The 27,945-nt window shown below is 40.5% G+C and overlaps 1 protein-coding gene across 2 annotated transcripts; it reads right to left on the bottom strand.

Moving 5' to 3' along the window:
- Positions 1 to 34: 34 nt before the first annotated feature.
- LOC133474809 (calcium-binding protein 7) lies at positions 35 to 26,928 on the bottom strand. Of its 2 annotated transcripts, none has more exons than XM_061766852.1 (5): positions 26,132 to 26,928; positions 11,469 to 11,612; positions 9,729 to 9,841; positions 8,467 to 8,604; positions 35 to 4,285 (listed from the first exon to the last, which is right to left on the bottom strand). In XM_061766852.1, exons 1-5 carry the CDS (start codon positions 26,238 to 26,240, stop codon positions 4,235 to 4,237), a joined length of 555 nt encoding a protein of 184 aa, XP_061622836.1. In that variant the 5' UTR covers positions 26,241 to 26,928; the 3' UTR covers positions 35 to 4,234. The 2 variants fall into 2 exon arrangements, with proteins under 2 accessions (XP_061622836.1, XP_061622834.1); XM_061766850.1 differs by having other exon boundaries at positions 8,454 to 8,604; positions 26,132 to 26,882.
- Between the last annotated feature and the right edge of the window lie 1,017 nt (positions 26,929 to 27,945).

Below are 27,945 nucleotides of genomic sequence, written 5' to 3'. Positions count from 1 at the left end.
TAGGCACCAATAAAAAAAAGATTTGAGAGCAGCGTAAGATGTGTTAAATGTTTTACTTAGTTTTCTTTTCAGGGCAAAAAACCACCACATTCCACGTACACAGAGTCAAACGCTAACTGACGGCCAGTAAGACAGCAAAAGTCACGTCCACTTTGAAACATGAAAACACTTTGAAAACTTTCACACTGTCACCAGAATTTATTTTTTTTGTTATCTCAACATGTATCAAGAAAATAATAAGGCAATAAATGAACTGTTTATTAGTAATTTATCACATAGTAAGTGAGGGACAGTCATATTGTTTTTGTTGTTGTTGTTGTGCATTGGAGCGAATTGTAAAGTGCAAAATGGAAAAATGGAAGTTTCTTTGTAATGTGTTCTAGCTCATGACTATTACCTCTCTCTGCCAAGGAGATTGTTTACTACATTTACAACTTGCACAAAACCTTTTGGCATGCAGCAGGTTAGCATGTGTTAGCTCACATTAGCGCATGTTAGCATTTGTTACGTTGTTAGCTTATGCAATCACAATTTAGCACGTTGCCACATGTTAGCATTTTTAAAGATATTACCATGTGAGCAAATATTCACACGGTCCTACCATGTTAGCATATTTGCTTACAGTATGTGAGTATGTTACTGCTCGCGTGTATGTGAATGCTATCCACATTCCTTCGCATGTTAGCGCATTGGTACATGTTAGTGTTTTAGTATGTATTAACATATGTTAGCATATGTTAACATTCGTTATTAGCGCATTAGCATGTAATAATGCATGTAAAAATGTATTGCCATCGAAGCAAATTTTAGATCGTTAGTTTATTGATGTCAATGTTAGCACGCGTTATTTCGTGTTCATACATGTTATCATGTGTTAGCACAACTTCATGCAATATTAACATATTTGGAAAATGTAAGCATATTTTAACACATGGCGGCACGGTAGCCCATTTTAGCACTTGTTAGGCCGTGGTAACCCATTTTAGTATGTTAGAGGATGTTAGCATATGTTAGCTTGGTTGCGTGTGTTGTGCATGTGACTACTCGCGCATGTTAATGGTGTTAGCTTGTGTTAGCACTGTATTAGCCAGAGATGGGATAAGTCACACATGTGCAAGTCACAAGCAAGCCTCAAGTCGTAACCTTCAAGTCTCAAGCCAGTTCCAAGTTACTGCGGAAAAAAATCAAGCAAGTCGAGTCGCCACTAAATTTTAAGCAAGTCGAGTCAAGTCGTTAGTTGTTTCAAGCAAGTCGAAAGTAATGATTCGAGTCATACAATCTTGCTCAGTCACAACATATATTGGAGTCAAAATAAAATGTTTTTCACTGATCATGACAAAAAAGTACATTTACACAAAAAAAATTTTAATGAGCACACAAAAAAATGCATTTATACCTCTTACAATTTAATTAACAACATGTAAAACACAATATTTGATGCGTTATATACTATTTATATTGCTTTAAGCGGCGCGGCTCGTTGTTTTCCCTGTGAGGGAAAGCGTTTTTGATTGGCTCTAAGCTGTGACGTTAAGACAGAGATTACAATTTTGAATCGCGCCAAAACCACTGGCAGACTGAACGGCCGCTCATAAAAACAGTCACCAAACTACGCACAATGGTTACTCTTAAATTCATAGTATGGTAGCGAGACCTTGTTGTTATCGAATCCGTTCCACTTTATCATATAATGTCCTTATTACTGAAATTCGGCTCCATGTCTTACATGCGACCTTGCTTGCACATGTAACTGCCTGTTGCTATATTTTTCTCCAACCATTTTAGTCACATATGCATACTGTAATCTCCGCGACTTCACAAGTATTTTGGAGCAAGCAGTTATTGTGTTGTGAGCCTAAGTCACGTCATTAGCCTCTATGTTGATCAGTTATTCATTAAATGATTTTCAATGTATCTTGAAGATTCACAGCCTTGGTTTAATGTCAATTGAAAACGACACACTTGAGCATCTGAGTCACGATAGAGTGATAGAACAATTTGCCACCCTTATAAACAAACAGCATTCGTTGACACTTCCACTCACCAAGTAGCTAGTGATTGCAGCTTTTAATTTGATTTTCATTACATTACGTCCCCCAAATGGAAATTCATCCATCCATTTTCTATACCGCTTATCCTCTCTAGGGTCGCGGGCATGCTGGAGCCTATCCCAGCTATCCCAGAGGCGGGGTACACCCTGAACTGGTCGCCAGCCAATCGCAGGTCACTTAGAAACAACCAGTGTTGTATTGTTTTATAATCTGTCCAAAAACATTAAAAAGCAATTTCTCAGTCTTCGTTAGCTGTTAATGAAATTTTGTGCTAGCGCGCCACACTCACAACCTGTGCATCTCCTGGTGGCTAAGCCCCCCCTAGCCATAAAACCTAGTGATGCCCCTGGCTATGAGAGAGGTACTGTGAAGCTAACCTAGCTAGCTTACCTGCGTCAGGCAGATGAAGGTAGACCTTGTCCAAGTTGTGTCATTTATCCTTGAGCTGCAAACCTTGCATGTTGCTCTTGTTTTTTCTCCGTTTCCATCCAAAAGATAATCCGTGAATCCAAACGTAATCGTGGAGTTTCCTCTGTGCTCCTTGCTCAATGAGGCAGCCTCAGCCCTTGTTTGTGGCCGGGCCAATGGGGGGGCATAGCCTGTACCTACCAGCCAGGTTGCCAGATTAGTGGCACGCACGACACAAATAATACAAAAAAAAACTTTTCGTTCAAAAACAAAGGCCACACTATATTGACAGTATGACTTGTCAAGTCATGTAGTTCAAGTCCAAGCCAAGTGGAGTCTCAGAAAAGCCAAGTCTAAGTCAAGTCTTTAATACGTTGTAGCCAAGCAAGTCGCACGTCATAAAATCAGTGACTCAAGTCCAAGTCACATGACTGGAGTCCCCCACCTCTGGTATTAGCATGTCATCTCGGAAGCATATGTTAGTGCACGATAGTACATGTTAGCATGTGTTAGCATAAATTAGCGCGTGTTCGCGTGTTAGCCCATGTTAGCGGATGTTAGCTCGTGTTAGCCAATTTGAATCACGTCCAATTCAAAGACTATGTTTGTGATTTATTGCCACATTTTGGGGCTTCTCAACCCTATTGTATTGCCAAAATGTTAATTTTGATTATTTTTATTGAAAAATAAGTCCTTTTTGAGATGAGTGGACGCCATCTTTGTTTATTGCTTCATGACAACGCATTCTGTCACACGCAGACGCACACACGCATGCACGTATGCACACACACACGCACACACACACACACACCACACACACGCTTCGGACATTTTGGTGACCTTCTCCAATTTGTGACTAGCCCAAAATAAAGGAGCCATTCCTCTTCAAACACACACACACACAAACACACGCACACACTGGCTCACAGTTTAGTATTAATACACAGTCGGTGTGATCATGATGGAAACGCGGATATACAAAAAGACGCTCGCTGAAGTCCATGCATGTCATGCATAGATGAGGTTGTCCTAGTTTGTTGCTCTTGTTTGTCCACCAAAAGCGTCCCCTGCATCCTCGTGGGCTCCGCAGTACAGTGAACCCCAACTACATTGCGGATTTTTCATATTTTTTATGCGGTTTGACCGTGTACAGGCAAGTCCAAATTTAGAGTTGCGCACCTTGAGTGTAGTACCACGTTGTGCCACACACATGCCACTGAGAAGAGACGCAGCGTAATTAACAGCGAGAAGAAGTGGATAATATTAATATTGGTTGCTCCCACAGAGAAGAGTATGTATTGCTGCTCCGTTTGGGGAAAATAGCAGTTATTCGAAGGTTTTTAATTACATGACATCGATACTAATTCTGTCAGTCCGTCTATGGCACTTAGCATTATACGTTAGCATTAAACTAAGGTTTTACGTGGTTTCTCTACCGCGGGTTTTCATCTATCACGGGTGTGTACGGAATGTATCCCCACGATAAACGGGAGTTCACTGTATTCTGCACAAACACACACGTGCGTGCACACACACACACACACACACACACACACTCACACTCACACACACTCACACACACACACAAGTCACGACTCGCACGACGACAACGAGTTGGAGTGATATGTGGTTCATGGGTCTTTGTACACAAGCTCCTTGGAAAAATGTCTGTGCTTTTGTTACTTTTGTTGTCCGTTACTTCATGCCACTACGCAGCACCTGATTGGCGGCGATCAACATGACACTGATGATGAAGGCGATGGCGAAGGCGCAGATCAGGCTCTTGCGAACGCACGTCTGCTTGACCTGCTGCGTCGGGCTGGAACCTGAACACCGCAAACACCATAAAGTGGAAGAATTAAACCGTTTGGATGAGCAAGCCAATAAAGTTCATCTTTAAAAGGGCAAATTGTGTTTTGGGTGGAAAAAAAGTCTTATTACCAACATTCATGAAAAATCATGTTTTTTTTTTTTTTTTGTGAAATGTTTTTTTTTCTAGAAATAAATTTGTTTCCCCAAAAATATTTTTCACTACAAAAATTAAAAGTATTTTTTCATCATAAATTGTTTTTGTTTAAATGTTTTCATCCCCTCGTCTTTAAAAGTTGTTAAAAAGTATTATTTTCATTGTAAAAGATTTTATTTTTTTGTGAAAAAATAGTGTTTTGTTTGTTTACAACCTTTTATTCTTTTGTCTTCATTCATCTTCCGTTCCGCTTATCCTCACTAGGGTCGCAGGCGTGCTGGAGCCTATCCCAGCTATCTTCGGTTGAGAGGCGCCAGCCAATCGCAGGGCAAGCATAATTTCTTTTATAAAAACATATCCAAAAGATTTTTCATCGTTTAATTTCAATGTATTTTTTCATCGTAAAAATGTGTATTTTCTTGTGGAAAAAAAGATGATTTATTTTGTGAAAGTTGTGTTTTTGCTAAATAAATGTATTTTTCAATGAAAATAAAATCTTACTTTTTCACTAGAAAAAAGTTTTTTCAAAGTTGAAAAATTCTTCATTTTTAATTTCAACATATTTTTTGAGTGTAGAAAAAGCTGTTTTCTGGGGGGTTAAAAAGTTTTATTTTGTGAAATAAATGAATTTCGTACTGAAGAAATATTACTTTTCTAATGGAAAAAGTAAGAGTAAAAGTAAAAGATTTATGTTTTTAACATCATTTTTAAGTTTTTAAATTTTTATTATAATTGTTTTTTTATTATTATTTTAGTATTTTTTTCATCATATACATTTGTATCTTGTGTGGGAAAATACTATATTTTTTCAAGAACGTTTATTTTTTTGTGAAATAAATGTATTTTTCCCTGGAAAATAAATAAAAGAAAGAAAGGAAAAAAGAAAACGTACAATTTAAGATGTTTTTTAAAATAGTTTTTTATTTGTCAATTATTATTATTATTATTATTGTTGTTGTTATTATTATGTCTTTATTTTATACATTATATTTTTTTTGTAAAATATGCTTTTTATGTGGAATTCGACACAGGGCAAAGGTAGAGGTGGCAAAGGCCAAACGAGGCATATGATGACATGTATGGCAGGTTGGACACTAAAGAAGGAGAAAAGGATCTATACAGGCTGGCCAGACAGAGGGATAGAGATGGGAAGGATGTGCAGCAGGTTAGGGTGATTAAGGATAGAGATGGAAATATGTTGACTGGTGCCAGCAGTGTGCTAGCTAGATGGAAAGAATACTTCGAGGAGTTGATGAATGAGGAAAATGATAGAGAAGGGAGAGTAGAAGACGCAAGTGTGGTGGACCAGGAAGTGGCAATGATTAGTAAGGGGGAAGTTAGAAAGGCATTAAAGAGAATGAAAAATGGAAAGGCAGTTGGTCCTGATGACATTCCTGTGGAGGTATGGAAGAGGTGGCTGTGGAGAGGTGGCTGTGGAGTTTTTGACTAGCTTGTTCAATACAATTTTAGCATGTGAAAAGATGCCTGAGGAATGGAGGAAAGGTGTGCTGGTCCCCATTTTTAAGAACAAGGGTGATGTGCAGAGCTGTGGGAACTATAGAGGAATAAAGTTGATGAGCCACACAATGAAGTTATGGGAAAGAGTAGTGGAGGCTAGACTCAGGACAGAAGTGAGTATTTGCGAGCAACAGTATGGTTTCATCCCTAGAAAGAGTACCACAGATGCATTATTTGCCTTGAGGATGTTGATGGAAAAGTACAGAGAAGGTCAGAAGGAGCTACATTGTGTCTTTGTAGATCTAGAGAAAGCCTATGACAGAATACCCAGAGAGGAACTGTGGTACTGCATGCGGAAGTCTGGAGTGGCAGAGAAGTATGTTAGAATAATACAGGACATGTACGAGGGCAGCAGAACAGCGGTGAGGTGTGCTGTCGGTGTGACAGAAGAATTTAAGGTGGACGTGGGACTGCATCAGGGATCAGCCCTGAGCCCCTTCCTTTTTGCAGTGGTGATGGATAGGCTGACAGATGAGGTTAGACTGGAATCCCCGTGGACCATGATGTTTGCAGATGACATTGTGATCTGCAGTGAAAGCAGGGAGCAGCTGGAGGAACAGTTAGAAAGATGGAGGCATGCACTGGAAAGAAGAGGAATGAAGATTAGCCGAAGTAAAACAGAATATATGTGCATGAATGAGAGGGGTGGTGGGGGAAGAATGAGGCTACAGGGAGAAGAGATGGCAAGGGTAGAGGACTTTAAATACTTGGGGTCAACCGTCCAGAGCAATGGTGAGTGTGGTCAGGAAGTGAAGAAACGGGTCCAAGCAGGTTGGAACGGGTGGAGGAAGGTGTCAGGTGTGTTATGTGACAGAAGAGTCTCTGCTAGGATGAAGGGAAAGTTTATAAGACAGTGGTGAGGTCAGCCATGATGTACGGATTAGAGACAGTGGCACTGAAGGGACAACAGGAAGCAGAGCTGGAGGTGGCGGAAATGAAGATGTTGAGGTTCGCTCTCGGAGTTACCAGGTTGGATAAAATTAGAAATGAGCTCATCAGAGGGACAGCCAAGGTTCTATGTTTTGGAGACAAAGTTAGATAGAGCAGACTTCAATGGTTTGGACACGTCCAGAGGAGAGAGAGTGCGTATATTGGTAGAAGGATGATGAGGATGGAGCTGCCAGGCAAGAGAGCTAGAGGAAGACCAAAGAGAAAGTTGATGGATGTCGTGAGGGAAGACATGATGGCAGTTGGTGTTCGAGAGGAGGATGCAGGAGATAGGCTCTCATGGAAAAGGATGACGCGCTGTGGCGACCCCTAACGGGACAAGCCGAAAGGAAAAGAAGAAAGAAGAAGATGCTTTTTATGTGGAAAATGTTTTATTTTACTGTTTAAAGTTGTATTCTTTCATCTTAAAAACAATGTATTTTTTGGGTGAAAAACAAGTTCAATCTTTGTGTGCACGTGTGTGTGAAATTAATGAATTCCTTCCTGAATATTTTTAACTTGTTCATTAGAAGAAAATGAAAAATATTAAAACAGTTTTTTCACCATTTTTAATTTCAAAGTATTTCTTCATAATAAAAATGTATATATTTTTTGTGAAATTCGGTGAATTCTTTTTCATTTAAAAAGCTGTATTCTTTTGTCTTGAAGAGATTTGTTTTTTTATGAGAAAGTATAAATCTTTCATTAAAAAGTTTTATTTTTGTTCAATCTATTCTTTCCTGAAAACAATCTTACTTCTTCATTAGATGCATATTTTTGTTTAAAAAGTTTTTTTCAGCATTGATCTTTTCCAAAAAAAAATGTCATCAAAAAATATGCACTTTTTAAGAAGAAAGTATACTTTTTGGAGAAAAAAGTTATTTTATTCATCACAAAAGTTTTTTCTTACCACACTAAACATTTTCTCTATAATTTTATTTTTGGTGAAAAGGTTGTATTTTCTCATCTAATTTGTCTTTCATACATTTTTATTCTGTTAAAAGTTATTTTTGGTGAAAATGTGGTATTGTATTAAAACTCATTTTTCTTGGGTTTTTTTCATTAAAAAATAAATATTTGTTTCCATTAAAAAAGTTTTTTTAAGTTTATTTAAAAAGTATTCGTAAAAAGTTGTCTTCTTTCATAAAAAGTAATCTTTTTCATGAAAGTTCTTTTTTCGTAAAAAGATTCCTTTCGCATAATATGCTGTCTTATATCATGATTTCTTTTTCCTTTGTTTTATTATTTTGTAAAGAAAAATGTGACTAAAAAAATATGTGAATATTTTATTTATTTTGGGGGAAAAAAGGTTAATCTTGTAGTACAGTCACATTTTTTGGGAGAAAAAAAGTTCGCTTGTGAAACAATTCATAAAAGTCTTAATTTTTCTCGAAAAAAGTCGTATGTTTTCATGAGAGTATCTCTTTTTTCAGTGAAATGGAAAGGTGTACTTTTTGTGAAAACATTGTGGAGATCTTCGCACAAATGAATTCCATTTTCGTGTGAAAGAAATCTTCAGTTCTGAGTTGTGTTTTTTTTGCAAAGCGACGGGTCCCGAGCGCGCAGGGCGAGGCGTTTCTTACTGTCGATATCCACCTGGCAGTCGTCGGGGTTCTCGATGTGGTTTTCCTCGGTCATGATGATGTTCTCGATGTCCTTCATGGAGAGGTGGTCGCAGAAAGTGTCGTACAGCAGACGTTTCAGCTCCTCCACCGTCAGCTTCTGCATGTCACACTGGCAAAAAATATAGTCATAATCCAGCACACCAGCATATATACCTATTTGAATGAAAAAAAATGCTCATTTAACCAGAATAAATAACTTTTGTGTGTGTGTGTGAGGGGTGTCTTGCCCAAAGAAAGTATTATTTTGTGAAATAAAGTATTATTTTTCATGAAAAAAGTTAAGTCACAATAGCAGAATAAACTCACATTTTTTGCATGAAAGAATTTATAAGCTTAACATAATAAAGGCAGCGGCACGGTGGCCGACTGGTTAGAGCGTCAGCCTCACAGTTCTGAGGTGCGGGGTTCAATCCCCGTCCCTGCCTGTGTGGAGTTTGCATGTTCTCCCCGTGCCTGCGTGGGTTTTCTCCGGGCACTCCGGTTTCCTCCCACATCCCAAAAACATGCATTAATTGGAGACTCTAAATTGCCCGTAGGCATGACTGTGAGTGCGAATGGTTGTTAGTTTCTATGTGCCCTGCGATTGGCTGGCAACCAGTTCAGGGTGTACCCCGCCTCCTGCCCGATGACAGCTGGGATAGGCTCCAGCACGCCCGCGACCCTAGTGAGGAGAAGCGGCTCAGAAAATGGATGGATGGATAATAAAGGCATATTTTTTTTCATTTGAAAGTAAAAAATAAAGTTGTATTTTTTCATTTTAAAAAGGTCATTTTTATTGTCATTTTATATTTATTAATATTATTTATTGTTATTTATATATAATAAGTAATTACATTTTTTTCATGTAAAATCTTCCCAAAAATGTATTTTTGTAAACTTTTTTTTTTACAATCTTTAGGGAATAAAGTCACACTTCTTTGTGAAAAAAAGTCATAATTAAATTAGAATAAGTCAGATTTTTTTTGTTAAAAAAACGAAATATTCAGTTGTATTGTTTTATGAAAAACATTTTAAGTTATTTTCTTTTTAAAAAAATGCAAAAACTCAATCTTATATTAGAATACAGTGACACCGATCTTATTATTTCATGAAAAAAATACTTAAATTCCACCTAAAAAGTGGTAAAGTAAATTTTTCATGAAAAAAATGTAGATTTTCTTTGCAAACAAAAGTCCTGACACAAGTGCAGTGTATGCAGTGGTTTCCAAGTGTCAGTGAAGTGCATTCGTTAACCTTCCAGAAAACCGAGTCAAAGTCGGTTCCGTTGAATTTGTCCGGCATGGCGGCCGCTGTCAGCTTTGGACCGAGCAGAGTGACGAACTCCTCGAAGTCCACCTGCCCGTCGCCTGACCAAAAAACACCAACAAAATTACAACAACAACCAAAAAAACTAATGAAAAAAAATATACTGGTAAAAAAAATTTAATATTTTATTTCCGAAAAAATACGACAATTTCTTATCAAAAAGACAACTTTGAAACAGAAAAACAACAACACAAATTATTTTAAAAAAGGCTTTTTTTAAAAACAAAAATAGAGAATATTTGTGCAAAAATGAGCTGCTTTGTGGAAATATTAAAGTGGAAATTTTTCCAAACCAACTCTTTCTAGTATTTGGAACGTAATATTGTCTCTATGGTGCCTCAGTAAAAATGTAAAATATGAATTCAAGTCGTCCATGCATTTCTGAGTTCCAGGCGGTTTTCTGCCGAGAGGCCAGAAATCATTCAAATTTCTCGAACTTATCGACGTCACTAGGGAAGATCTCCGCTCCCGAGCCAAGGCTGTCAACGTAACAAACGTGTGCTCTCACAAGTGGGTCTGCTTCACGGAGACTACCAATCAGAGGAAAGGGGGCAGTCTTAGCCAAATATGGACAAGGCGGATACAAAACTGGGTCAAACAGAAGTAGCTGTCGTTAGGGCCTTGTATGACAAAAACAAGGTATTTTTTAAAATGAAACTGACACTTTGATACTAAGTCCATGTTAGAGAATCACTCCAAGGAAGTCTAAATAGCCAAAATATGGGACCTTTAAGGCTTATCCCTCTCAAAAAACATTTTTATTTATTGAGACTGTTCAGGAATATTAGGCTTTAAAAAAAATATTATTTTTTGTTAAAATAAATTAACAGATTTTTTTGTAACTGCATTTTTTTTTACATGAAAACTAACACTTTTTCAGTTTTGAAATCATGAAAAAATATATATATATTTTTTTCCCCAAGATAATTTTTTTATGTTTGTAAGGAATGATTTGAATGAGAAAAAGTATTTAATAAAAACTAACCTTTTTAATGAAAACAACATGAACCTTTTCCACGAAAAATGAAAGCAGTTTTCATTTTTTACAGAAAATACTGACTGTACTGCAGCAACATTACGGATTTTGATGAAAAAAAATTCCCAGAAACCTCTGAAAATACAAAAAACATTTACATGAAAAGTAAAGTGAGTGTATGATTTTTTAAATAATCTTTCTTCTCAAATTGTTTTACAAAATCTATTTTTAAGATATCCTTAAAGATTTTTGCTATGAAAAAAGTCAACTTTATTGAAGAAAAGTATACAACTTTTCCACCCAAAAAATAAAACAAATAATTTTCGGAGAAAATGCTGACTGTACTGTGGTGACAAAAAAAACTTTTTTTTCACAGGAACTTTAAGAAAATGCAAAATAAAGCATTTATACAGGAAAAGTAAATGTTTCTCCCAAATCATTTTTAAAGAAAAGTTATTTTTTTCAGATTCATTTTCGGATTTTTAAAAGGAGATTTTTTTTTTCATGAAAAATGAAAACTTTCTCCAAGAAAAAAAATACAACGTGTGAAAAAAGGATTAACTGTTTCCCACAGGAAAGAAAACTGTTTCATTTGTACAGAAAATTCGGACTGTATTGCAGTGACATTACTACTTGTGATAAAACCCTTTTTTTTTTTTTACAAAACAAGAGAGTGTGTGTGTGTGCATCACCGTCCATGTCGAGCCTCTGTATGATGACCTCGAGCTCGACCTCGTTGGGCATGTACCCCAGGGATCGCATGGCCATGCCCAGCTCCTGTTTGGAGATGAAGCCGTTCCCGTCACGGTCGAACACTTTGAACGCCTCGCGGATCTCTATGCCCAAGCGTACACAAAAGATGAGAAAGGATGATTATTTAAAATATCATTTGCCAGGTTTGAACCCTAACCTCAAAGCCTAAAGCAAACTTGAAACCATACTTTAAAACCCAACTTTGATGTGAAACTATTTTGGAAAACCCAACCCTACTCTCAAATCCTAACCCTGATTTAAAACCCAATTTTTAAACTCTATCCCTTGAAACCCTAATTTAGAACCCGGACTCTTGTTTGAAACTAGCTAACCCGAACTTGAACCTTTAAATTTGACACCCTAACCTTGCTTGAAACCTTAATTTGATATTCCAAGTCTGACTGGAAACCCCACTTTGAAACCAAACCCAAATTTGAAACCCTAAACCTAGTTTAAAATCCTGACCCTGGCTTGAAACCCAAGTCACTCATGTTGTAGTGGCTGGGATATGCTCCAGTGCCCCCTGACCCTGAACAGAATAAGTGGTCTTGAGAATGGATGGATGCCTTTAAACACTACTTTGATATCCTAACCCAGGGTTGAACCCTAATTTGAAACCATAACCATTGTTTGAAACCCTACCCCTGCTGCAACGGTTCCCGTCATGGCAAACCTCACAAGACCTGAGTTCAACGAGCATCAGAATACTGATCCAGAAGGAGTAATCAAACCTCTCTTTCAGCTTTAATTCCAATTAAATTTGCATGTCTTTTATTTTCATGAGGCGTTTGCTGCCTCACGAGGGACGTGGCAATATTTAGCGCGTCTGCTTTGATGTACAGAAAGCACTCGCCGCCCTTCCAAGTCCCCCGACGACAAACGCGATCGGACCGCCGAGGACGAAAAGGCAGACTCAAGGAAGCCGGCCCCTGCGCGTCGCTCTCCGTTGACGTTATCAAAGATGTGCGCCGAGTGTGCTTGATGCCGCAAAGACGGACAGACGGACACGGTGGCCGTGATGGAGGACGGACACGAGAAAATCACACGGGATGCGAGCGAGTCCAGAAGAAAGGAACAACTTAGGAGTCTTCAGTGACGCTAACGTACACGTTTCATGCACATGGATGACAATTTAGTCTTGAAAAAGTTAACATTAGTTTTTGAAAACTAAACATTTGTCTTCAGTGAAGTTAATGTACATGTTTTTGTAATCATAAGACAGTTTAGTCTTCGACAAAGTCTACATATGAGTTTTGTAAACATCAAACAATTTAGCAACGTACGTGTTTTAGTCAATATCGAAGACAATTTAGTCTTCTAAAAAGTTAGTTGTTTTTGAAGTGAAGCTAACCTGTGTTTTTGTAAACATAAAACAATTTAGTCTTTGACAAAACTAATGTTTTACAAACATGAAAGAAAATGTTGTCTCTAACAAAAATTTAGTCGTCAACAAAGTAAACGTAAATGTTTTGTAAACATCACAATTTAGAAATAAGTAAATTCTCTTTTACAGCGATAATTTACAGGACTTTTTGTCTTTGATGTTAAGAAGTTAGCTATGTTAGCTTAGCTGAAGAATTGTCTTTGCTATTTACAAAAAAACATGTATGATAAGTTTGTTGAAGACTTAAAATTGTCTAAATTGTTTACAAAAACACAAGTTTGGTTCTTTTGAAGACTCTAACTTGCCTTTGATATTTACAAAAACAAGACTGGTTAGCACATCCGCTTCACAGTTCTGAGGACCGGGGTTCAAATCCCGGCCCCGCCTGTGTGGACTTTGCATGTTCTCCCCGTGCATTCTTGGGTTTTCTCCGCGTACTCCGGTTTCCTTCCCACATCCCAAAAACATGCGTGGTAGGTTAATTGAAGACTCAAAATTGCCCGTAGGTGTGAATGGGAGTGCGAATGGTTGTTTGTTTCTATGTGCCCTGCGATTGGCTGGCCACCAGTTCAGGGTGCACCCCGCCTCCTGCCCGAAGATAGCTGGGATAGGCTCCAGCACGCCTGTGACCCTAGTGAGGACAAATGGATGAATGAATGAAATAAATATGGACTTTAAAATACATAATTGAAAATAAATATGTAAATGCAGTATACAATATATCCATCCATCCATCCATCCATTTTCTGAGCCGCTTCTCCTCACGCGGGTCGCGGGCGTGCTGGAGCCTATCCCAGCTGTCATCGGGCGGGAGGCGGGGTACACCCTGAACTGGTCGCCAGCCAATCGCAGAAAATATATCCAAATAAATTAAATATAAATATTATATATTAACATATATTTATATTATGATGGTAAAAGGACTCGAAACTGAAATTGTAGGACTTGCGACTTGACTCCGGACTTGCATGACTCGACTTGGGACTTGAGGGCAAATACATGAGACTTGCAAAGCAATGACTTGGTCCCACCTCTGTAAACCTGTATGTTAGGTTGGACAAATCAGTGGGGGAGATACTTGCGAATCCATCTGAGAAATCGCCCACCTTTTGTCCAACTTCAATCACTGGAGATGGAGGAAGACTTGGCAGAAGGCGGGATTTTCTTCCTTGACTTTTCCCCCGCTTTTCCTTCGCCCCTGCGGTCCCGCAAGCCTCGCTGGCTGCGTTTTTTTTTTGTTGCCACTATAAGGAAATACTCTAGAGGTTTGTTAGCACTGTGTTATGGTAATATTCAAACGGTTGGGCCCGCAGCCAGCTAAAGATGGATTACGCTTGCTGTTTTGTCAAAATAGTCATGTCGTATCGCTCGCGCTGATAAGGTGTTACATAAAGAGCGGCCGCCTGGCAATTAGCGGACACAAACGAGCCAGATTGAAGCCAAACAGGCCATGCATCAGGCTAGACACTCATTTTAGCAGGAAAAGCTCTTTTTTTGTTCCCGTGTTTGTTTTCCCAGAGCTTGTGTAGGTTAACACATACCTTGTGCTGGATACAAAGTGTGTTTGAAACATTAACGTGTCTTTGATGTTTAAAAAAATACATACAGCCGTTGGGTTTTTCAGATGAGACTGGGGAGGAATGCGCCTCTATGTACAAAAACGTACGTCAGGGTTGTTGAAGATGCTGTGTCTTTGATGTTTACAAAAACATACTGGAGGTTAACTTTATTCAAAACTAAAATTGGCTTTGATTAAAGATAAGATCTTAAGAAAATTCAGTGTGAACTTCAGTAAAGACAAAAAATATTTTGTTTACAAAAACATTTAAAGACCTTGTTAAGTGATTTCCGTGTTTTGTTACTGAATACATTCAATATGTTAATAGGGCTCTATTTCTATTTCTGTGTCAGCGTGCAGAAACTGGCGTATCTTGATTTCTGTGCAAGCGGAAGGCTCGCTGGGTGTGATTGGCAATTTGGCAACACCGGCGCAAGGAGGGTGCGAGGCTGTCCGCCTGGCGCAGTGACGATTTGGTGAGTGAAAGTCAGTCTAAACGTACGCTGACTGACGTTGACGGTTGGAAGAGGGATTCTCAAACTTTGGGTCCAGCAAGGGTCTCCTTACAGTGGAGACATTTTTCCTAGGACCCTATAATATAATAATAATTCTAACACCAATTAAACTGTAAACTCATCCAATAATATAAATAACAATAAGTTGGTATTTTTCCAGTGGCACGGTGGACGACTGTTGAGCACATCTGCCTCACAGTTCTGGGGACATGGGTTCAAATCCCGGCCCCGCCTGTGTGGAGTTTGCATGTTCTCCCCGTGCCCAAGTGGATTTTCTCCGGGTACTGCGGTTTCCTCCCACATCCCAAAAACACGCATGGTAGGTTGATTGAAGACTCTAAATTGTCCGTAGGTGTGAATGTGAGTGCGAATGGTTGTTTGTTTATATTTGCCCTGCAGTTGGCTGGCGACCAGTTCAGGGTGTACCCCGGCTCTCGCCCGAAGATAGCTGAGATAGGCTCCAGCATACCCGCGACCCGCGTGAGGAGAAGTGGTGCAGAAAATGGATGCATGCTATTTTTCCCTTTGTGCATAAGGAAAGGTTTAAATTCAAAATCACATATGAATTTAAGTGACATCCCATTCCTAATCCATGGGGTTCAATATGACGTCGATCCACTCTCTCATCCATATCTTTATGTACATCGCTTTGTGCACTGGTGCATAGGCATGTTAGAAATTGAAGAACGGTTCCCACAAAGTTGGGAGCATGGAATTGTCCAAAATATTGGCTCCTTAGGTCCACTGAAAGGAACTCTGAAGGATTCAGCATTCCAAGAGCTTTTGCTCCCAACTTTGTAGGAACAGTTTGAGGATGGCCCCTTCCTGTTCCCACTTGACTGTGCATCAATGCACAAAGCAAGGTCCATAAAGACATGGATGAGAGAGTTTGGTTTGGATGAACGTGACTCGTGCAGGTGTACTGTATAGATAGTATAGATGTGCACACACATTTTGGTGATGATTGATCACGGTTTTGTGAGATTTAAGTTTTTTTCGCTATAGTTAGTAGATGGAGAATTCTCCAAAAGTCTCAGATGAAATCGAACCGATTTCACTGCAAGTCCCTGGTGAGCCAGCTATTCTCCAGGAGACATCGCGGAGACGTCTCCGAAACCAGCGGAGTCTCGAGTTGCCAACTAGTCTCCAGGCCAGTGAGCTAGGCCTTTTAGTCTTCAACAAAGCTAACAGAGTAAGGAAAAGCAGGAAAAGGTTGCGCAAGAAAATCTATTCTGCTGCCAACTTCCCCCTCTTAAGTCTTCCTTCACCTCCAATGATTGAAGTCGGCAAAAAGCTTGTGGATTTCTCAGCTCATTTCTCAGTTTCTGTCTCTCTCTCATTGATTTTTTTTTTCTCTCCACGCAACTGTCAGATTTCATCATGAGACGACACCTCAGACAAAAAAGCCGCCGATCGTTAGCACCTGTCTGACAACCTCCCCTTCAACCTCATCCCGTTTGTCATTTCAGGACGTTATGTTTTTCTTAAACATCAAAGACAAATGTAATCTCAACTAACCTGACATGTTTATCTAAATATCAAAGTCACTTCTGAGTCTGGAGAGAACTGAACGTACGTATTTTCTAAAACATCGAAGACAATTTAGTCTTCAACTAAACTAACGCATGTGTTTTTGTAACATCAAAGACAAACTGTCACCAACGAAAAGCTACACACTTTTGTAAATATCCAAGACAATTTGGCGCCTTCAAATAAGCTAATTTCTAATTCAATCTATCTCGGCAGAAAGTCATGACTTGATGTTTAGCTACCTGACAGGTACTTTATCATAATCGACGCTAATGCCAGAAGCTACTTGTTTTGAAAACCACCTACAAACCTAACAAAAGTGTTGCATAAACCTCAAAATCAACTCAATAAAACGAATGTTTTTGCGAAGATCAAAGACAATTTGAAGTATTAAATTAACATGCATGTTTTAGTTTTTTTTAAACATAAAAGACAAATGCGCTTTCTATCCGTCATAATGTAGCCATTATGTGCTGGGTCACTTGACCCCTGCCGAGGGTCTCATCATCGCCCTCTCACGTCCATGATCTTGCTCCTCTTCCGCATGTCAAGTTGAACTTTTCCAAGCCGCCTAACACAACAATACGAAGGTATCCCGGTGGTTTTGGTCTGTAGGTTTTTGATTACTTCTAAATTGATCAGTTTTGACATTTCAAAGCAACAAAAACAAAAAACGGTTTTGTGGTCATTGCATCATCATGGGAGGTCATATAGGGGCTTTGGGGCGCCACCTTGGTGCTTTGCACAGGGCGCTTTTAAGTCCACATCGCCACTGATAGCAGGTAATGACTCATTTGTCATTTAAGCGCACAGCCCAACAAGCTTACAATCCTATACACACACATGAGGCAATTATTATACATTAGCCCTGTGATTGGCTGGCGACCAGTTCAGGGTGTACCCCGCCTCTCGCCCGAAGATGTGATGGGCTCTAGCACGCCTGCGACCCTACTGAGGATAAGCGGTACAGAAAATGGATGGATGGATGGATATTATACATGAATATGGATTCACAATCATAATGTCCCTCTGAGGGAAACCATAACTACGATGTGAAAATGAGTCTGATACCCCTGCCATAGTGCCTTTCGACTTCGACCTTTGATGGATTATGTCAAAGATTGAACATGCACCCCATGTCAGAGTTGCCTTTTATCTGGAAAATAACATGATTTTGACAGGCATGCATCTGAAACGTGATTACTTCATCACTCGATCGACGCCACTGGTTGTTTGGACCGCATCAGAACCGCATGCTATAGTTTTTATAGCCACTGGTGTTTATATAATCTGCGTCGCGACGTAGTGACGATAGGAAAATGCACGTCCTGGTGTGACAACAGTTGAGAACCAATGCTTTACACCACCCTTTTTTACACTTTACACCATATTTACACAGTCCTTTACACTTGGCAGCCTTCTTCACACCACCCTTTACAGGAAACACCATCATTTACACATTTTACACCATCCTTTCCACATTCCTTGACACTTAACACCATCCTTCCCATTACCTTTTATACTTTACACATCCTTTACACCATCATTTACACTTTAGACGATCTTTTAACCACCCTTTAGACTGCATCATCCTTCACACATCCTTAAAGCCGGACCTTTCGCCAACCTTTTTGAAACTGAGAGCTACATCTTCGGTGCTAATCAATGTGAAGGGCTACCAGAACTCCTGAAATAACAAATGTACTCAAATGACCTTCAATTATACGTCGTTATTAACAATAAATGATGTTTAGAAGACACTGATCATGTGAAGCGTTTCACTCAATATTTCAACAATGGTTTAACAAGGAAGAACTCAGATAGATATTAATAATGCAACAATTTGCTTCTCTTAATCTCTGCAAGTATTTAGATTTTAAAATAATCACTCCTACAACATTCCTAGGAAATCGCGTTATCCCAACACTGGTGTGCTATTTTTCCAACAGGCTCGTGGGCTGCTCAAGTCGTCCTTGGGGTCTACCTGGTGCCCGCGGGCACCGTAATGGTGAGCCCTGCTTTACACCGCCGTTTCCAGTTTACATACGGTGCGCCTTGAAATAGCCTTCATTTGCATTCATACTGCCGTTTTCCCTCCACGGTGATGAGTCAATGTTTTCGCTGCAGTAGGAGTGGAGCAGAAACATCAAAGACGGCCGAGCCAGCCCGCTGGAAGGTGGCGACAGACGTGGCACACAGCTGTCAGTCAGAGACCTGACCGCATCCCAAAATCTCCCGAGGGTAAACGTCTCCGAAATATTGAAAAACATTAGAACGTGTTGTGTCTATTTTGGGTGAAAAGATGACTGGTGCAGTGTCTCTGGTGTCCTTTCGCACGGTGAAGAAGATGAAGATAAAATGTGTTTGGATAAACATCAGACAATTTTGAGTGAACCTAACGTACGTGTTCTGTAAACATTATAGACCTTTTAGGCTATATTCACACTGCAGGTTAATTCCCTTTTTTTTTTTTTTTTTTTTTTTTGCCCAATGTGACATGCATCTGATTTTTGTAAACAGTACAATTCAGATTTTTTTTTTTCATATCCGACCCAGGCCTCTTTCATATGTGGCTATAAATCGGAAATGTATCCGATGCAAGTGCAATAGGGACACTCGCGGGGCGCTCATCCGACCCGTATGTCATCAAAAGATGACAAACGTCACAATTGTTTGACAAAACAGACACCCGACAAAAGGAAAAACTGTCGGTGGTGAAAAGAATACGCTTTACAACTAACTGATAAATATAAGAAAATGTTGGCTTCTGTTGCTCAAAATCCTTGAAATTGCAAAAAATGCGTCATGACGACAACTCCACAAGGAGCCGCAGTTACCTCGCGATTGCACGCACGCGTGGGACCTCACGGATGTGTTCCGTCCACAGTACAAGTCGCATTTGTTTTTGTAATACATAAAAACATCGGATTGAACAAAAAAAAATCGGAATTTTTCCCTGCAGTGTGAACGTAGCCTGTCTTTCATGAAACTAGTAAACCAGTAAACATCAGAGACAATTTTGAGTTTCCAATAAACCTAATTTACATCTTTTTGTAAACATCATTTTAGTCTCCACTAAACCTACAACTTAGAGTCTTTACCAAACTTTGGTAAAGATCAACCAGACAAACCAAACTTACATCTTTTATAAAAATCAAAGACACTTTAGTCTTCAGCAAACCAGCTAGAGTCTTCAACAAATTGAAGGTTTTAACAATATCAAAGACGATTTAGTCTTCAATGAACCCAACATCCAAGGTTTTCTAAACATCAAAGATAATTTAGAATTGTCAATATTCCTATCCAAAGACAACTTCGTGTCTTCAACGAAGTACATCTTTTCGTAAACATCAAAGACAATATAGTCTTCAGCGAAGCTAACTTACAATTTTTTTGTAAATATCAAAGACAATGTTGTGTTTTCAATTAACCCATCTTATTTTGTAAACATTAGAGACGCATCAGTTTTCGATTAACCTAACGTCGTTTTGTCAACATCAAACACAATTTAGTCTTCAAGGAACTTGTTTTTTTTAACATCAAAGATATTTTAGCATTCAACAAAACTACTGTGTGCATGTGTGTGTGTGTGTGTATTTTACCGTATTCAACAAATCAAATAGGCAAGTTTTGGCAATGAACAATGAACCTAATGTACAGTACGATTTTGATACAGCACGTGTTGAATGTTCCCACCTTTGTGTGTGTGTCTGTGTGTACAGTACGTTACTGACATAAAATTACATGTATACACACACACACCCACAAAGACCTTCAGCTGAGCACAGGGACTCTTATTGACATCCCAGTGCTGCTGTTAGGCAGCATGGAAATGCACTACCCACCTTATTCCACCTGCTGTGTGTGTGTGTGTGTGTGCGCGCGCGTGTGCGTCTGTGCGTGCGTGCGTGCGTGCGTGCGTGTGCATGCGTGCGTGTGTGTGCACGTGTTTCTGTCTATATCCGGCTCCAGTAATTTGACCATCTATGTTCTTTCATCCCTCAAGTGTGGGAGGTGAAATGGAGAATATGGAGTCCGCATCCATTTTTTCATTTTTTGTATCACTGTCATCAAGATACATTATGGAGCGCACTACCACCCCCTCCACGTGCACACACACGCACACGTTTTGAGCTTTAGAAAAATAGTGTACCAATTCTAGCTCTGACATGTCAGAATCAGAATCATCTTTATTTGCCAAGTATGTCCAAAAAACACATAAGGAATTTATTTGTCTCCGGTAGTTGGAGCCGCTCTCGTACGACAACAGTCAGTCAATAGACAGAGAATACTTTTGAGACATAAAGACATTGACAAAAACAGTCACTGAGCAATAAAGAGTTGCTAGTTATCTGGTAATGCTGGTACAATTTTTTGTTATTTATTTATTTATTTTTTTGACAATTGTGCAAAAAGTTGCAGATTCCTCTAGCACTTAGAGCAGTTCGAATGACTAATATTGCAATAGCCCGGTGCAATGACCATTGTGCAAAGGGCGCCGAGACTTCAAGGAGTGCATGCGGTTTAAAGTGACGAGTAGTGCGATAATCTGGGACAATGTTGGTTGTGCAAATGTTGCAGATATTCCTCAGTCACTGTGCAAATGGGGCAGATGCTACTCTGGCATGAGTGGCCAGTATTGGTCAGATATGCAAATAGTGCAGCGTGGCGAGACTACTACAGTGAGTGCACGGGTAATGTATAATTGGCCCGACAGAATGGCGGCACTGCTAATTGAAAATACGCCCCTTTTGATTCCATGTACCAACTGAGCACTCACACACACATATTGAGCATCAGAAAAATGTTGTTCCAATTCAAGCTCGGGCAGCCATGTCGCCGGCCTCTGGGGGCTTACAAACTGGTAATTGAAAATCTACTCCGTTTTCCAATTGACCGGCATGGACACACGCAGACACACACACACACACACACACACACACACACGCTCACAAATGTACAATTTTATTTCTTGACGTGCTCCCCGCAGGGAGGAGAGCGGCGATGGCGGGACAGCGGACGGCCAGCCGCATGTCACTCAGGCCGTCACGATGTTGACTGACAGCTGCGTACGATTGTCCACAAAGGAGGAAGTGTTCGTCTGACTTTTGTTTTTATCTGACTGTCGCCTTACAAGCCTAAAGCTATTTCAATGCTCATTTGTGATTCTTGTGTCTGAGCACATATGAATTTGTTGCAGTTTGGTTTTGCACTTTCCAAAACAGGTGACTTGCTTATTCGATTTTGCATTAGGGGCAGATGGGAAAATGCCCCGCCAGGTGAAAATTTCCTTAATGTCTGACTTTGCCGCTCGCCCGCCCTGTCCTTTCGTGAACGATTGTGCCACACGAATCCTGCCTAGAAGCAAGTGAGTGCACAAATGTGTAAGGTTGCCAACAATTGTGTTAACAAATTCTACCTAGCAACAAGTGACTCTGAAAATGATAAATGTAAGCAACTATTGTGCCACACAAATTCTGGCTAGTAACAAGTGGTCACTAGGATGTAAAACGAGACCAATGTACCCCATAAATTCTCCATAGCAGAAAGTGGTGGAAAAAATGCAGATCATTGTGCCCCACAAATTCTGCCCAGCAACAGGTGATTACACAAATGTTAACATGACCAATGTTTGTGCTCTACAAACTCTGCCTGACAACAAGAGGTCACACAACTGCGTAGCCTTACAAACAATAGTGTCCCACAAAATCTACCTACCGGCAAGTGATCCCGAAAATACACAATGTGACTGAATATAGTACCACGCGAAGTCTGCCTAGCAACATGTAACTTCGCAAATGGGCAACAAGGCCAATGGTTGTGCCAGATTAAATCTGCCTCGCTACAAGTGATCACACAAATTTGTAGATGTCCAAGAATAATGCCACACAAATTCTGCTTAGCAACAAGTAGTTGAAAAATCCGCAGTGTGACTAAATATCGTGCCACACAAAAAGTTGTTCCACAAATGTTTAACATGAGTGACGATCATGCCCCATTAATTCTGCTTAGCAACAAGTGGCCGCACAAATTTGTAGCTGAGCAACAAAAATAAGGCACAAATTCTGCCTTACAACAGGTGGCTGGGAAAAAAAGCACAAAATGACCAAAGACTGTGGTAAGGGAATTCTGCCACGCAGCAAGTGGGCACACAAATGTATACATGACTAATGACTGTGCCACACATGTTCTGCCTGGCAACAGGTGACTTAACAAATGTGACTGATGATTGTGCCCCATAAATTTTTTTTAAAAAAAAGCACAAAATGACCAAAGACTGTCCCCTATAAATTCTGCCTAGCAACAAGTGCTAACAAAAATACATAACATGACAAAAGATTGTGCCCAATGACATCGGCCTCGTAACAACTGGTCACTAAAATGCTAATTATTGTGGCCCCCAAAATTGTGTCAAGCAACAAGTGATCTCTAGAATGCAACGCAACCAACTATTGTGGCACACAAACTCTTCCTAGCAACAAGTGCTCAAAAAAGAAAAAAAATACAATAAGGATAAAGGATCGTGTCCAACTACATCTGCCTGAGAATTCGTCACTAAAATGTGAATTATTACACCATGAATTCTGCCTGGTACAAAGTGCCCACACAAATACCAAAATGATCAATTGTGTCCCACGAATTCTGCCCAGCAACAAGTGGCTGTGGAAATGTGTCATGTAGCCTCCAATTGTGCCACAAAAGATCTGCCGAGCAACAGGTGGATTGGAATGTGGAATTTTACAACTAAATATTCCCGACCAATTCTGCATAGCAACCAAGCAGATGCGCAAAAATGAGATGAGCCATGATTGTGCCCCATAAATTTGACCTAATAGCAAGTGGTCGGAAAATGTGTATCGTGGCCAACAATTGTGCCGGACGGATTGTGCCTGGCAGCATAAAGTCACGTGAAGTTTAATATGACTAATGATTGCGTCCCAGAAATTGGGCATTGGCGGAGGTCTGCCCTTTAAAAGTCAATGAGGTTGTTATGCCATCACTTGTGCTAACCAGCTGACAAAAGAAGCCCGTGCAGTGTTCAGAGATGCCTCGCAGGGGAGAACTAATGTTTCTGCTGTTAAATGTGCTTTTGTGCCACACATCCCAATGCTGCAATAAGTAACACCGTAATGATCGCCACAAAAGGCCCAAATAGAGTCTGGCTTTTAGGAACAGACCACAAATGCAACGTAATACTAACTGTTTTCTGTACCTGAACTCTGGACCACAGAAATGATCAACATAGCAAACATAGTTTCCATAGGTACACACACAAAACAACCACAAATGATTATTTAATGATCCTAAACTAATGCTAATTGATAAATTGAAATAGAAGCAGTACAATAGCACAGCTCAGAGCATGTGTGTTGTGTTCTGTAACTGTGATAATTAGCCATGCTATGCTAATGCTACTATAATACCTAGTATGGGGTACCTAGTACCTAGTATGAGGTCGATAATACTGATAGATACATCACAGCATATTGGAGCAAGACACAGGTGCAAATACACCACCCAGTGTCAGTATAGAGAAGTACAATAATAGCAATAGCCTTGTGTTGTTGCCCCGTGATGTTAAACTAAGCCTAATCTGATATAAAGCGCACAATATGAGGACGATAATACTGATTAATACCTTACATTACAGCCTGTCGTACATGACGTGCAGATCATGACGATGTTAGTTAGTTAGTTAGTTAGTTAGTTAGTTAGTTAGTTAGTTAGTTAGGCTGTCAATCAAAACTGAAAACCCACACTTTTGAGGCATTGTTGTTCTAAGGGTTCAAATCATAATGTTAGACTTCCTGTTTCTTTCCAGGCATGGCTATCTGAGACTTTTGTGGGTCCACTCTTGATGAAAATGTCTACCAAGTTTCCCGTTGCTAAGTGAAACTGGCTTCGGTGTCCGAATTTTCAAAAACTCTTAGAGGAGTTTGTCTTTGTAGGACCACAAGAAATACCTTATAATAAGGGCTACTTCAAACCAAAAAGGCTTGGCCTCCTGTGTTTTTTCGGGCATGGCTTCTTGATACTTTTTTTGTGGGTCTACTCATGATAGTCCTGTCTACCAAATTTCAAACTGGTTCGGGAGGCTACATTTTCAAAATGGTCAAAAACTCTCCTGGAGGAGTTTCTATAATAGGACATGCCTGTTGGTTCTTTTATACTTTGTATGGGATGCTTGAGTGCCCCAAAAGACGCCTATAAATAAAACATATTTTAATTATTATTAGTTCTCAGTGATTCCCAACCACATTAGTGTGCCGTGTGAAATTTTCTAATTTCACTTAATTGATCCTCTTGTGCTACTTAAAACGTTTATTTACTACAAATAACATATCTTTGTTCAACTATCTACAGTATGCCAGTGATGTATAATGACAGTCAGAATAATAAATGCTCTTCTACTAGAAGGTACATAATTAACCTGTGTAAACACTTTTTGTGATATTTTTTTTTTGGGGGGTGGGGGGTGCGTGCCATTAGAGAAAGGTCGGGAAACACTCCTTGATGGCAGCATTGTTTGGACCGCATCAGAACCACATGCTAAAACAGAGAAACCAGCTTCAGAATCAAAAACGCCTTGACACTCACATGGCCATAAAATTAGGTACAACTGCAGAGCGCTCGACAGTGAACCCCTGTTTGTCACAAGAGGATACGTTCCAGACCCAACCACGATAGCTGAAAAGACACGATATAGACAGACCATATTAAAAATATTTTTCAGAGTTTTATCCCTCCCTCCCACACACTTTAAACACATTTAAACTTATTGAAGCCCCCTTTTTAAACTATTCCTTAGTTCTCACTCTGGCTCGCACAGTTCTCTGAATAGTGCACTCTGCGTGTGCGTCAAGCTGTTCATTTAAAAGTCCCAGTTGAAGTTTACAGTAAAACTGCAAACCTAATGCTAACATACAATGCGAAACACCATTGACACGCAAACGTAAATTAGCATCAATGCAACGGTAATTATGAACCTTCAAATAACTGCTACTTTAACATTCACGGAGCAGCAACACATACACACACCAAAATGTTCAACCAAACATCTATTAACAAAAGTTCACTAAGCTTAATACTAACATATAATGCAAAATGCCATAGATGGGCTAACGGAAATGAGCATAGATGTGAAAGAAATTCTAAACCTTCAAACAACTGCTACTTTAACACACACGAAGTAGCAACACATACAATCTGTGGGGGGGGGGGGGGGGGGGGGGGGGGGAGGGGGGAGTGACTTATTCCTCTTTTAATTATGCTGAATCTCTTTCAGTAGAGCTCAGTGCTGCCCGGCATTTTGTGGCACAACATGGTACTACACCGAAGTCAAGCAACTCTAAATTCAGACTTGGCCCGTGTACTGTAAAAAGTTTTAAACCCATAAAAAAAACATAATTGTTAAAAAAAATCCTATATACAACACAAATTGTAGCTCGAAGTTGCTTTATTTAACAATGTACCAAATGTATGAACTGAAGGCTCAGAATATTAGGAACAGCACTAGGGGGAAAAAGCATACTGTACATAAACACAGCTCTTTAGGTGTACCTAAAGTTATGGCCATACACCGACGCCGGTTGTTTGGGGGGTCTCATGTCTCACCTTCCACCTCGTCCTCTGGCAGGTTGACTGGGGCGCTGTAGGAGAGGATGTCCGGGATGGTGCACACCCCCCGGTACATAAGCGTGGAGGTGATCGGGTGCATCGGCATGGCTGCGACCCTCTTCCCGGCGAGCCCACGGGGGCAAGAGGGGTGGAAATCTAGCGACGGGATCCCGACTTGCCTCGACGGCCACCGGGGGAGGGCAGCAGCAGCGGCATCGGCAACGAGTCCATGGAGGAGGACGGAGGCAAAACCTCGCCTCGCTCACTAGCATTCATTGAAAATAATTGAGAAAAAAAACAAACCAAAAAAAGTCCAAGGCGCGTGCGGGTGCGTGCACACGCTGCGGCAGAGTGCTCGTGCGTGGCGGGAGAGCCACTTGTTGCACGGGCGCGCACTCTCACTTCCTTCCTTCCTACTCCCACCGCCCCCGGGGGCGATGCAGCACCCACGTACGCGACGCGCAATCAAGCGTGTGCATGCGCGTGTGTGAAGCAACTCATCTCGCGCGTTCACCCACCCTCTCTCCACCTCTTTTTACGCATTTTGTTGTTGTTGCGTCTTTCCACTATCACGTCACGCAGCGTGTCACTTGTACACTCACTGGGACACTCGATTAGGTACACCTACAACATCCAATTAGAGCCGATGCAAAGATTTAGGCTGTGAAATAAAACATCATGCTCATTTTGGGGAGAAACAATGAAAAAGGAGTCAATTGTCATTTTGAATCGATCACTGATTCACATCGAGTTCGAGCCAAAAATTGTGGTTCAAGGCAGCCCCAAAAATTAAAAATATGCCACCCAGTTGTTCAATCAGCACCACCTCAACCCCGTTGAAGAATGCATTTGGATATTTCGAATGGACAAACGTTGTTTTGGGACTGGTGTTTTCTGGGAAATGTTCGGTCAGCACCGCCCCTGGCTACGAATGCAAGTTAAAACTAAAAACGAAATCCATACATCACCCAGAAAGGCAACCGGTTTCTCTGGGCCCAAGCCAGTGGCGAGGACAGCCCTATTTTGGGTGGGCTCAAGCCCACCCAAAATAGATTATTATTAGATTATTTATCTATGACGGAGCTCACAGATGAAGATTAAAAAAAAAAAACAATCAGGCATTTAACAGTTTTCGTCGTAATGTGTGTGATGTGCTCCAATAAGATCAACACAGAACACCACACACATAAAGATTCTGTTCCACCGCCGATTACAAAATCTCATAAAACTTCACAAAAGAAACACTTCTGGATAGCTGGCTACCCATCCATCCATCCTTTTTCTGAGCCGCTTCTCCTCACTAGGGTCGCGGGCGTGCTGGAGCGTATCCCAGCTATCATCGGGCAGGAGGCGGGGTACACCCTGAACCGGTTGCCAGCCAATCGCAGGGCACATACAAACAAACAACCATTCGCACTCACATTCACACCTACAGGCAATTTAGAGTCTCCAATTCATGCATGTTTTTGGGATGTGGGAGGAAACCGGAGTGCCCGGAGAAAACCCACGCAGGCACGGGGAGAACATGCAAACTCCACACAGGCGGGGCCGGGGATTGAACCCCGGTCCTCAGAACTGTGAGGCTGACGCTCTAAATATCTGGATATGTTTCCAGCCACAAAAAAAGGCTGATTGTCTTTATGTGTGCACCAGGGTGCTGCGAAGTGGACCATTTTGGAAAATCGGTCCACAATGTGGAGGACGACAGAGTTGCCACATGACGGGGAAAGACTGGTGATGAAATCCAAGGCAATGTGGGACCACGGGCAGGAAGGGATGGGAAGTCGATGCAGTCATACGGGCGGTGTGGA

Source organism: Phyllopteryx taeniolatus, chromosome 3, assembly GCF_024500385.1.
Source record: "Phyllopteryx taeniolatus isolate TA_2022b chromosome 3, UOR_Ptae_1.2, whole genome shotgun sequence".
Lineage (NCBI taxonomy): Eukaryota > Metazoa > Chordata > Actinopteri > Syngnathiformes > Syngnathidae > Phyllopteryx > Phyllopteryx taeniolatus.
The sequence above is the reverse complement of the archived record's forward strand: the minus strand, read 5'-3'. Positions and strand labels throughout refer to the sequence as shown.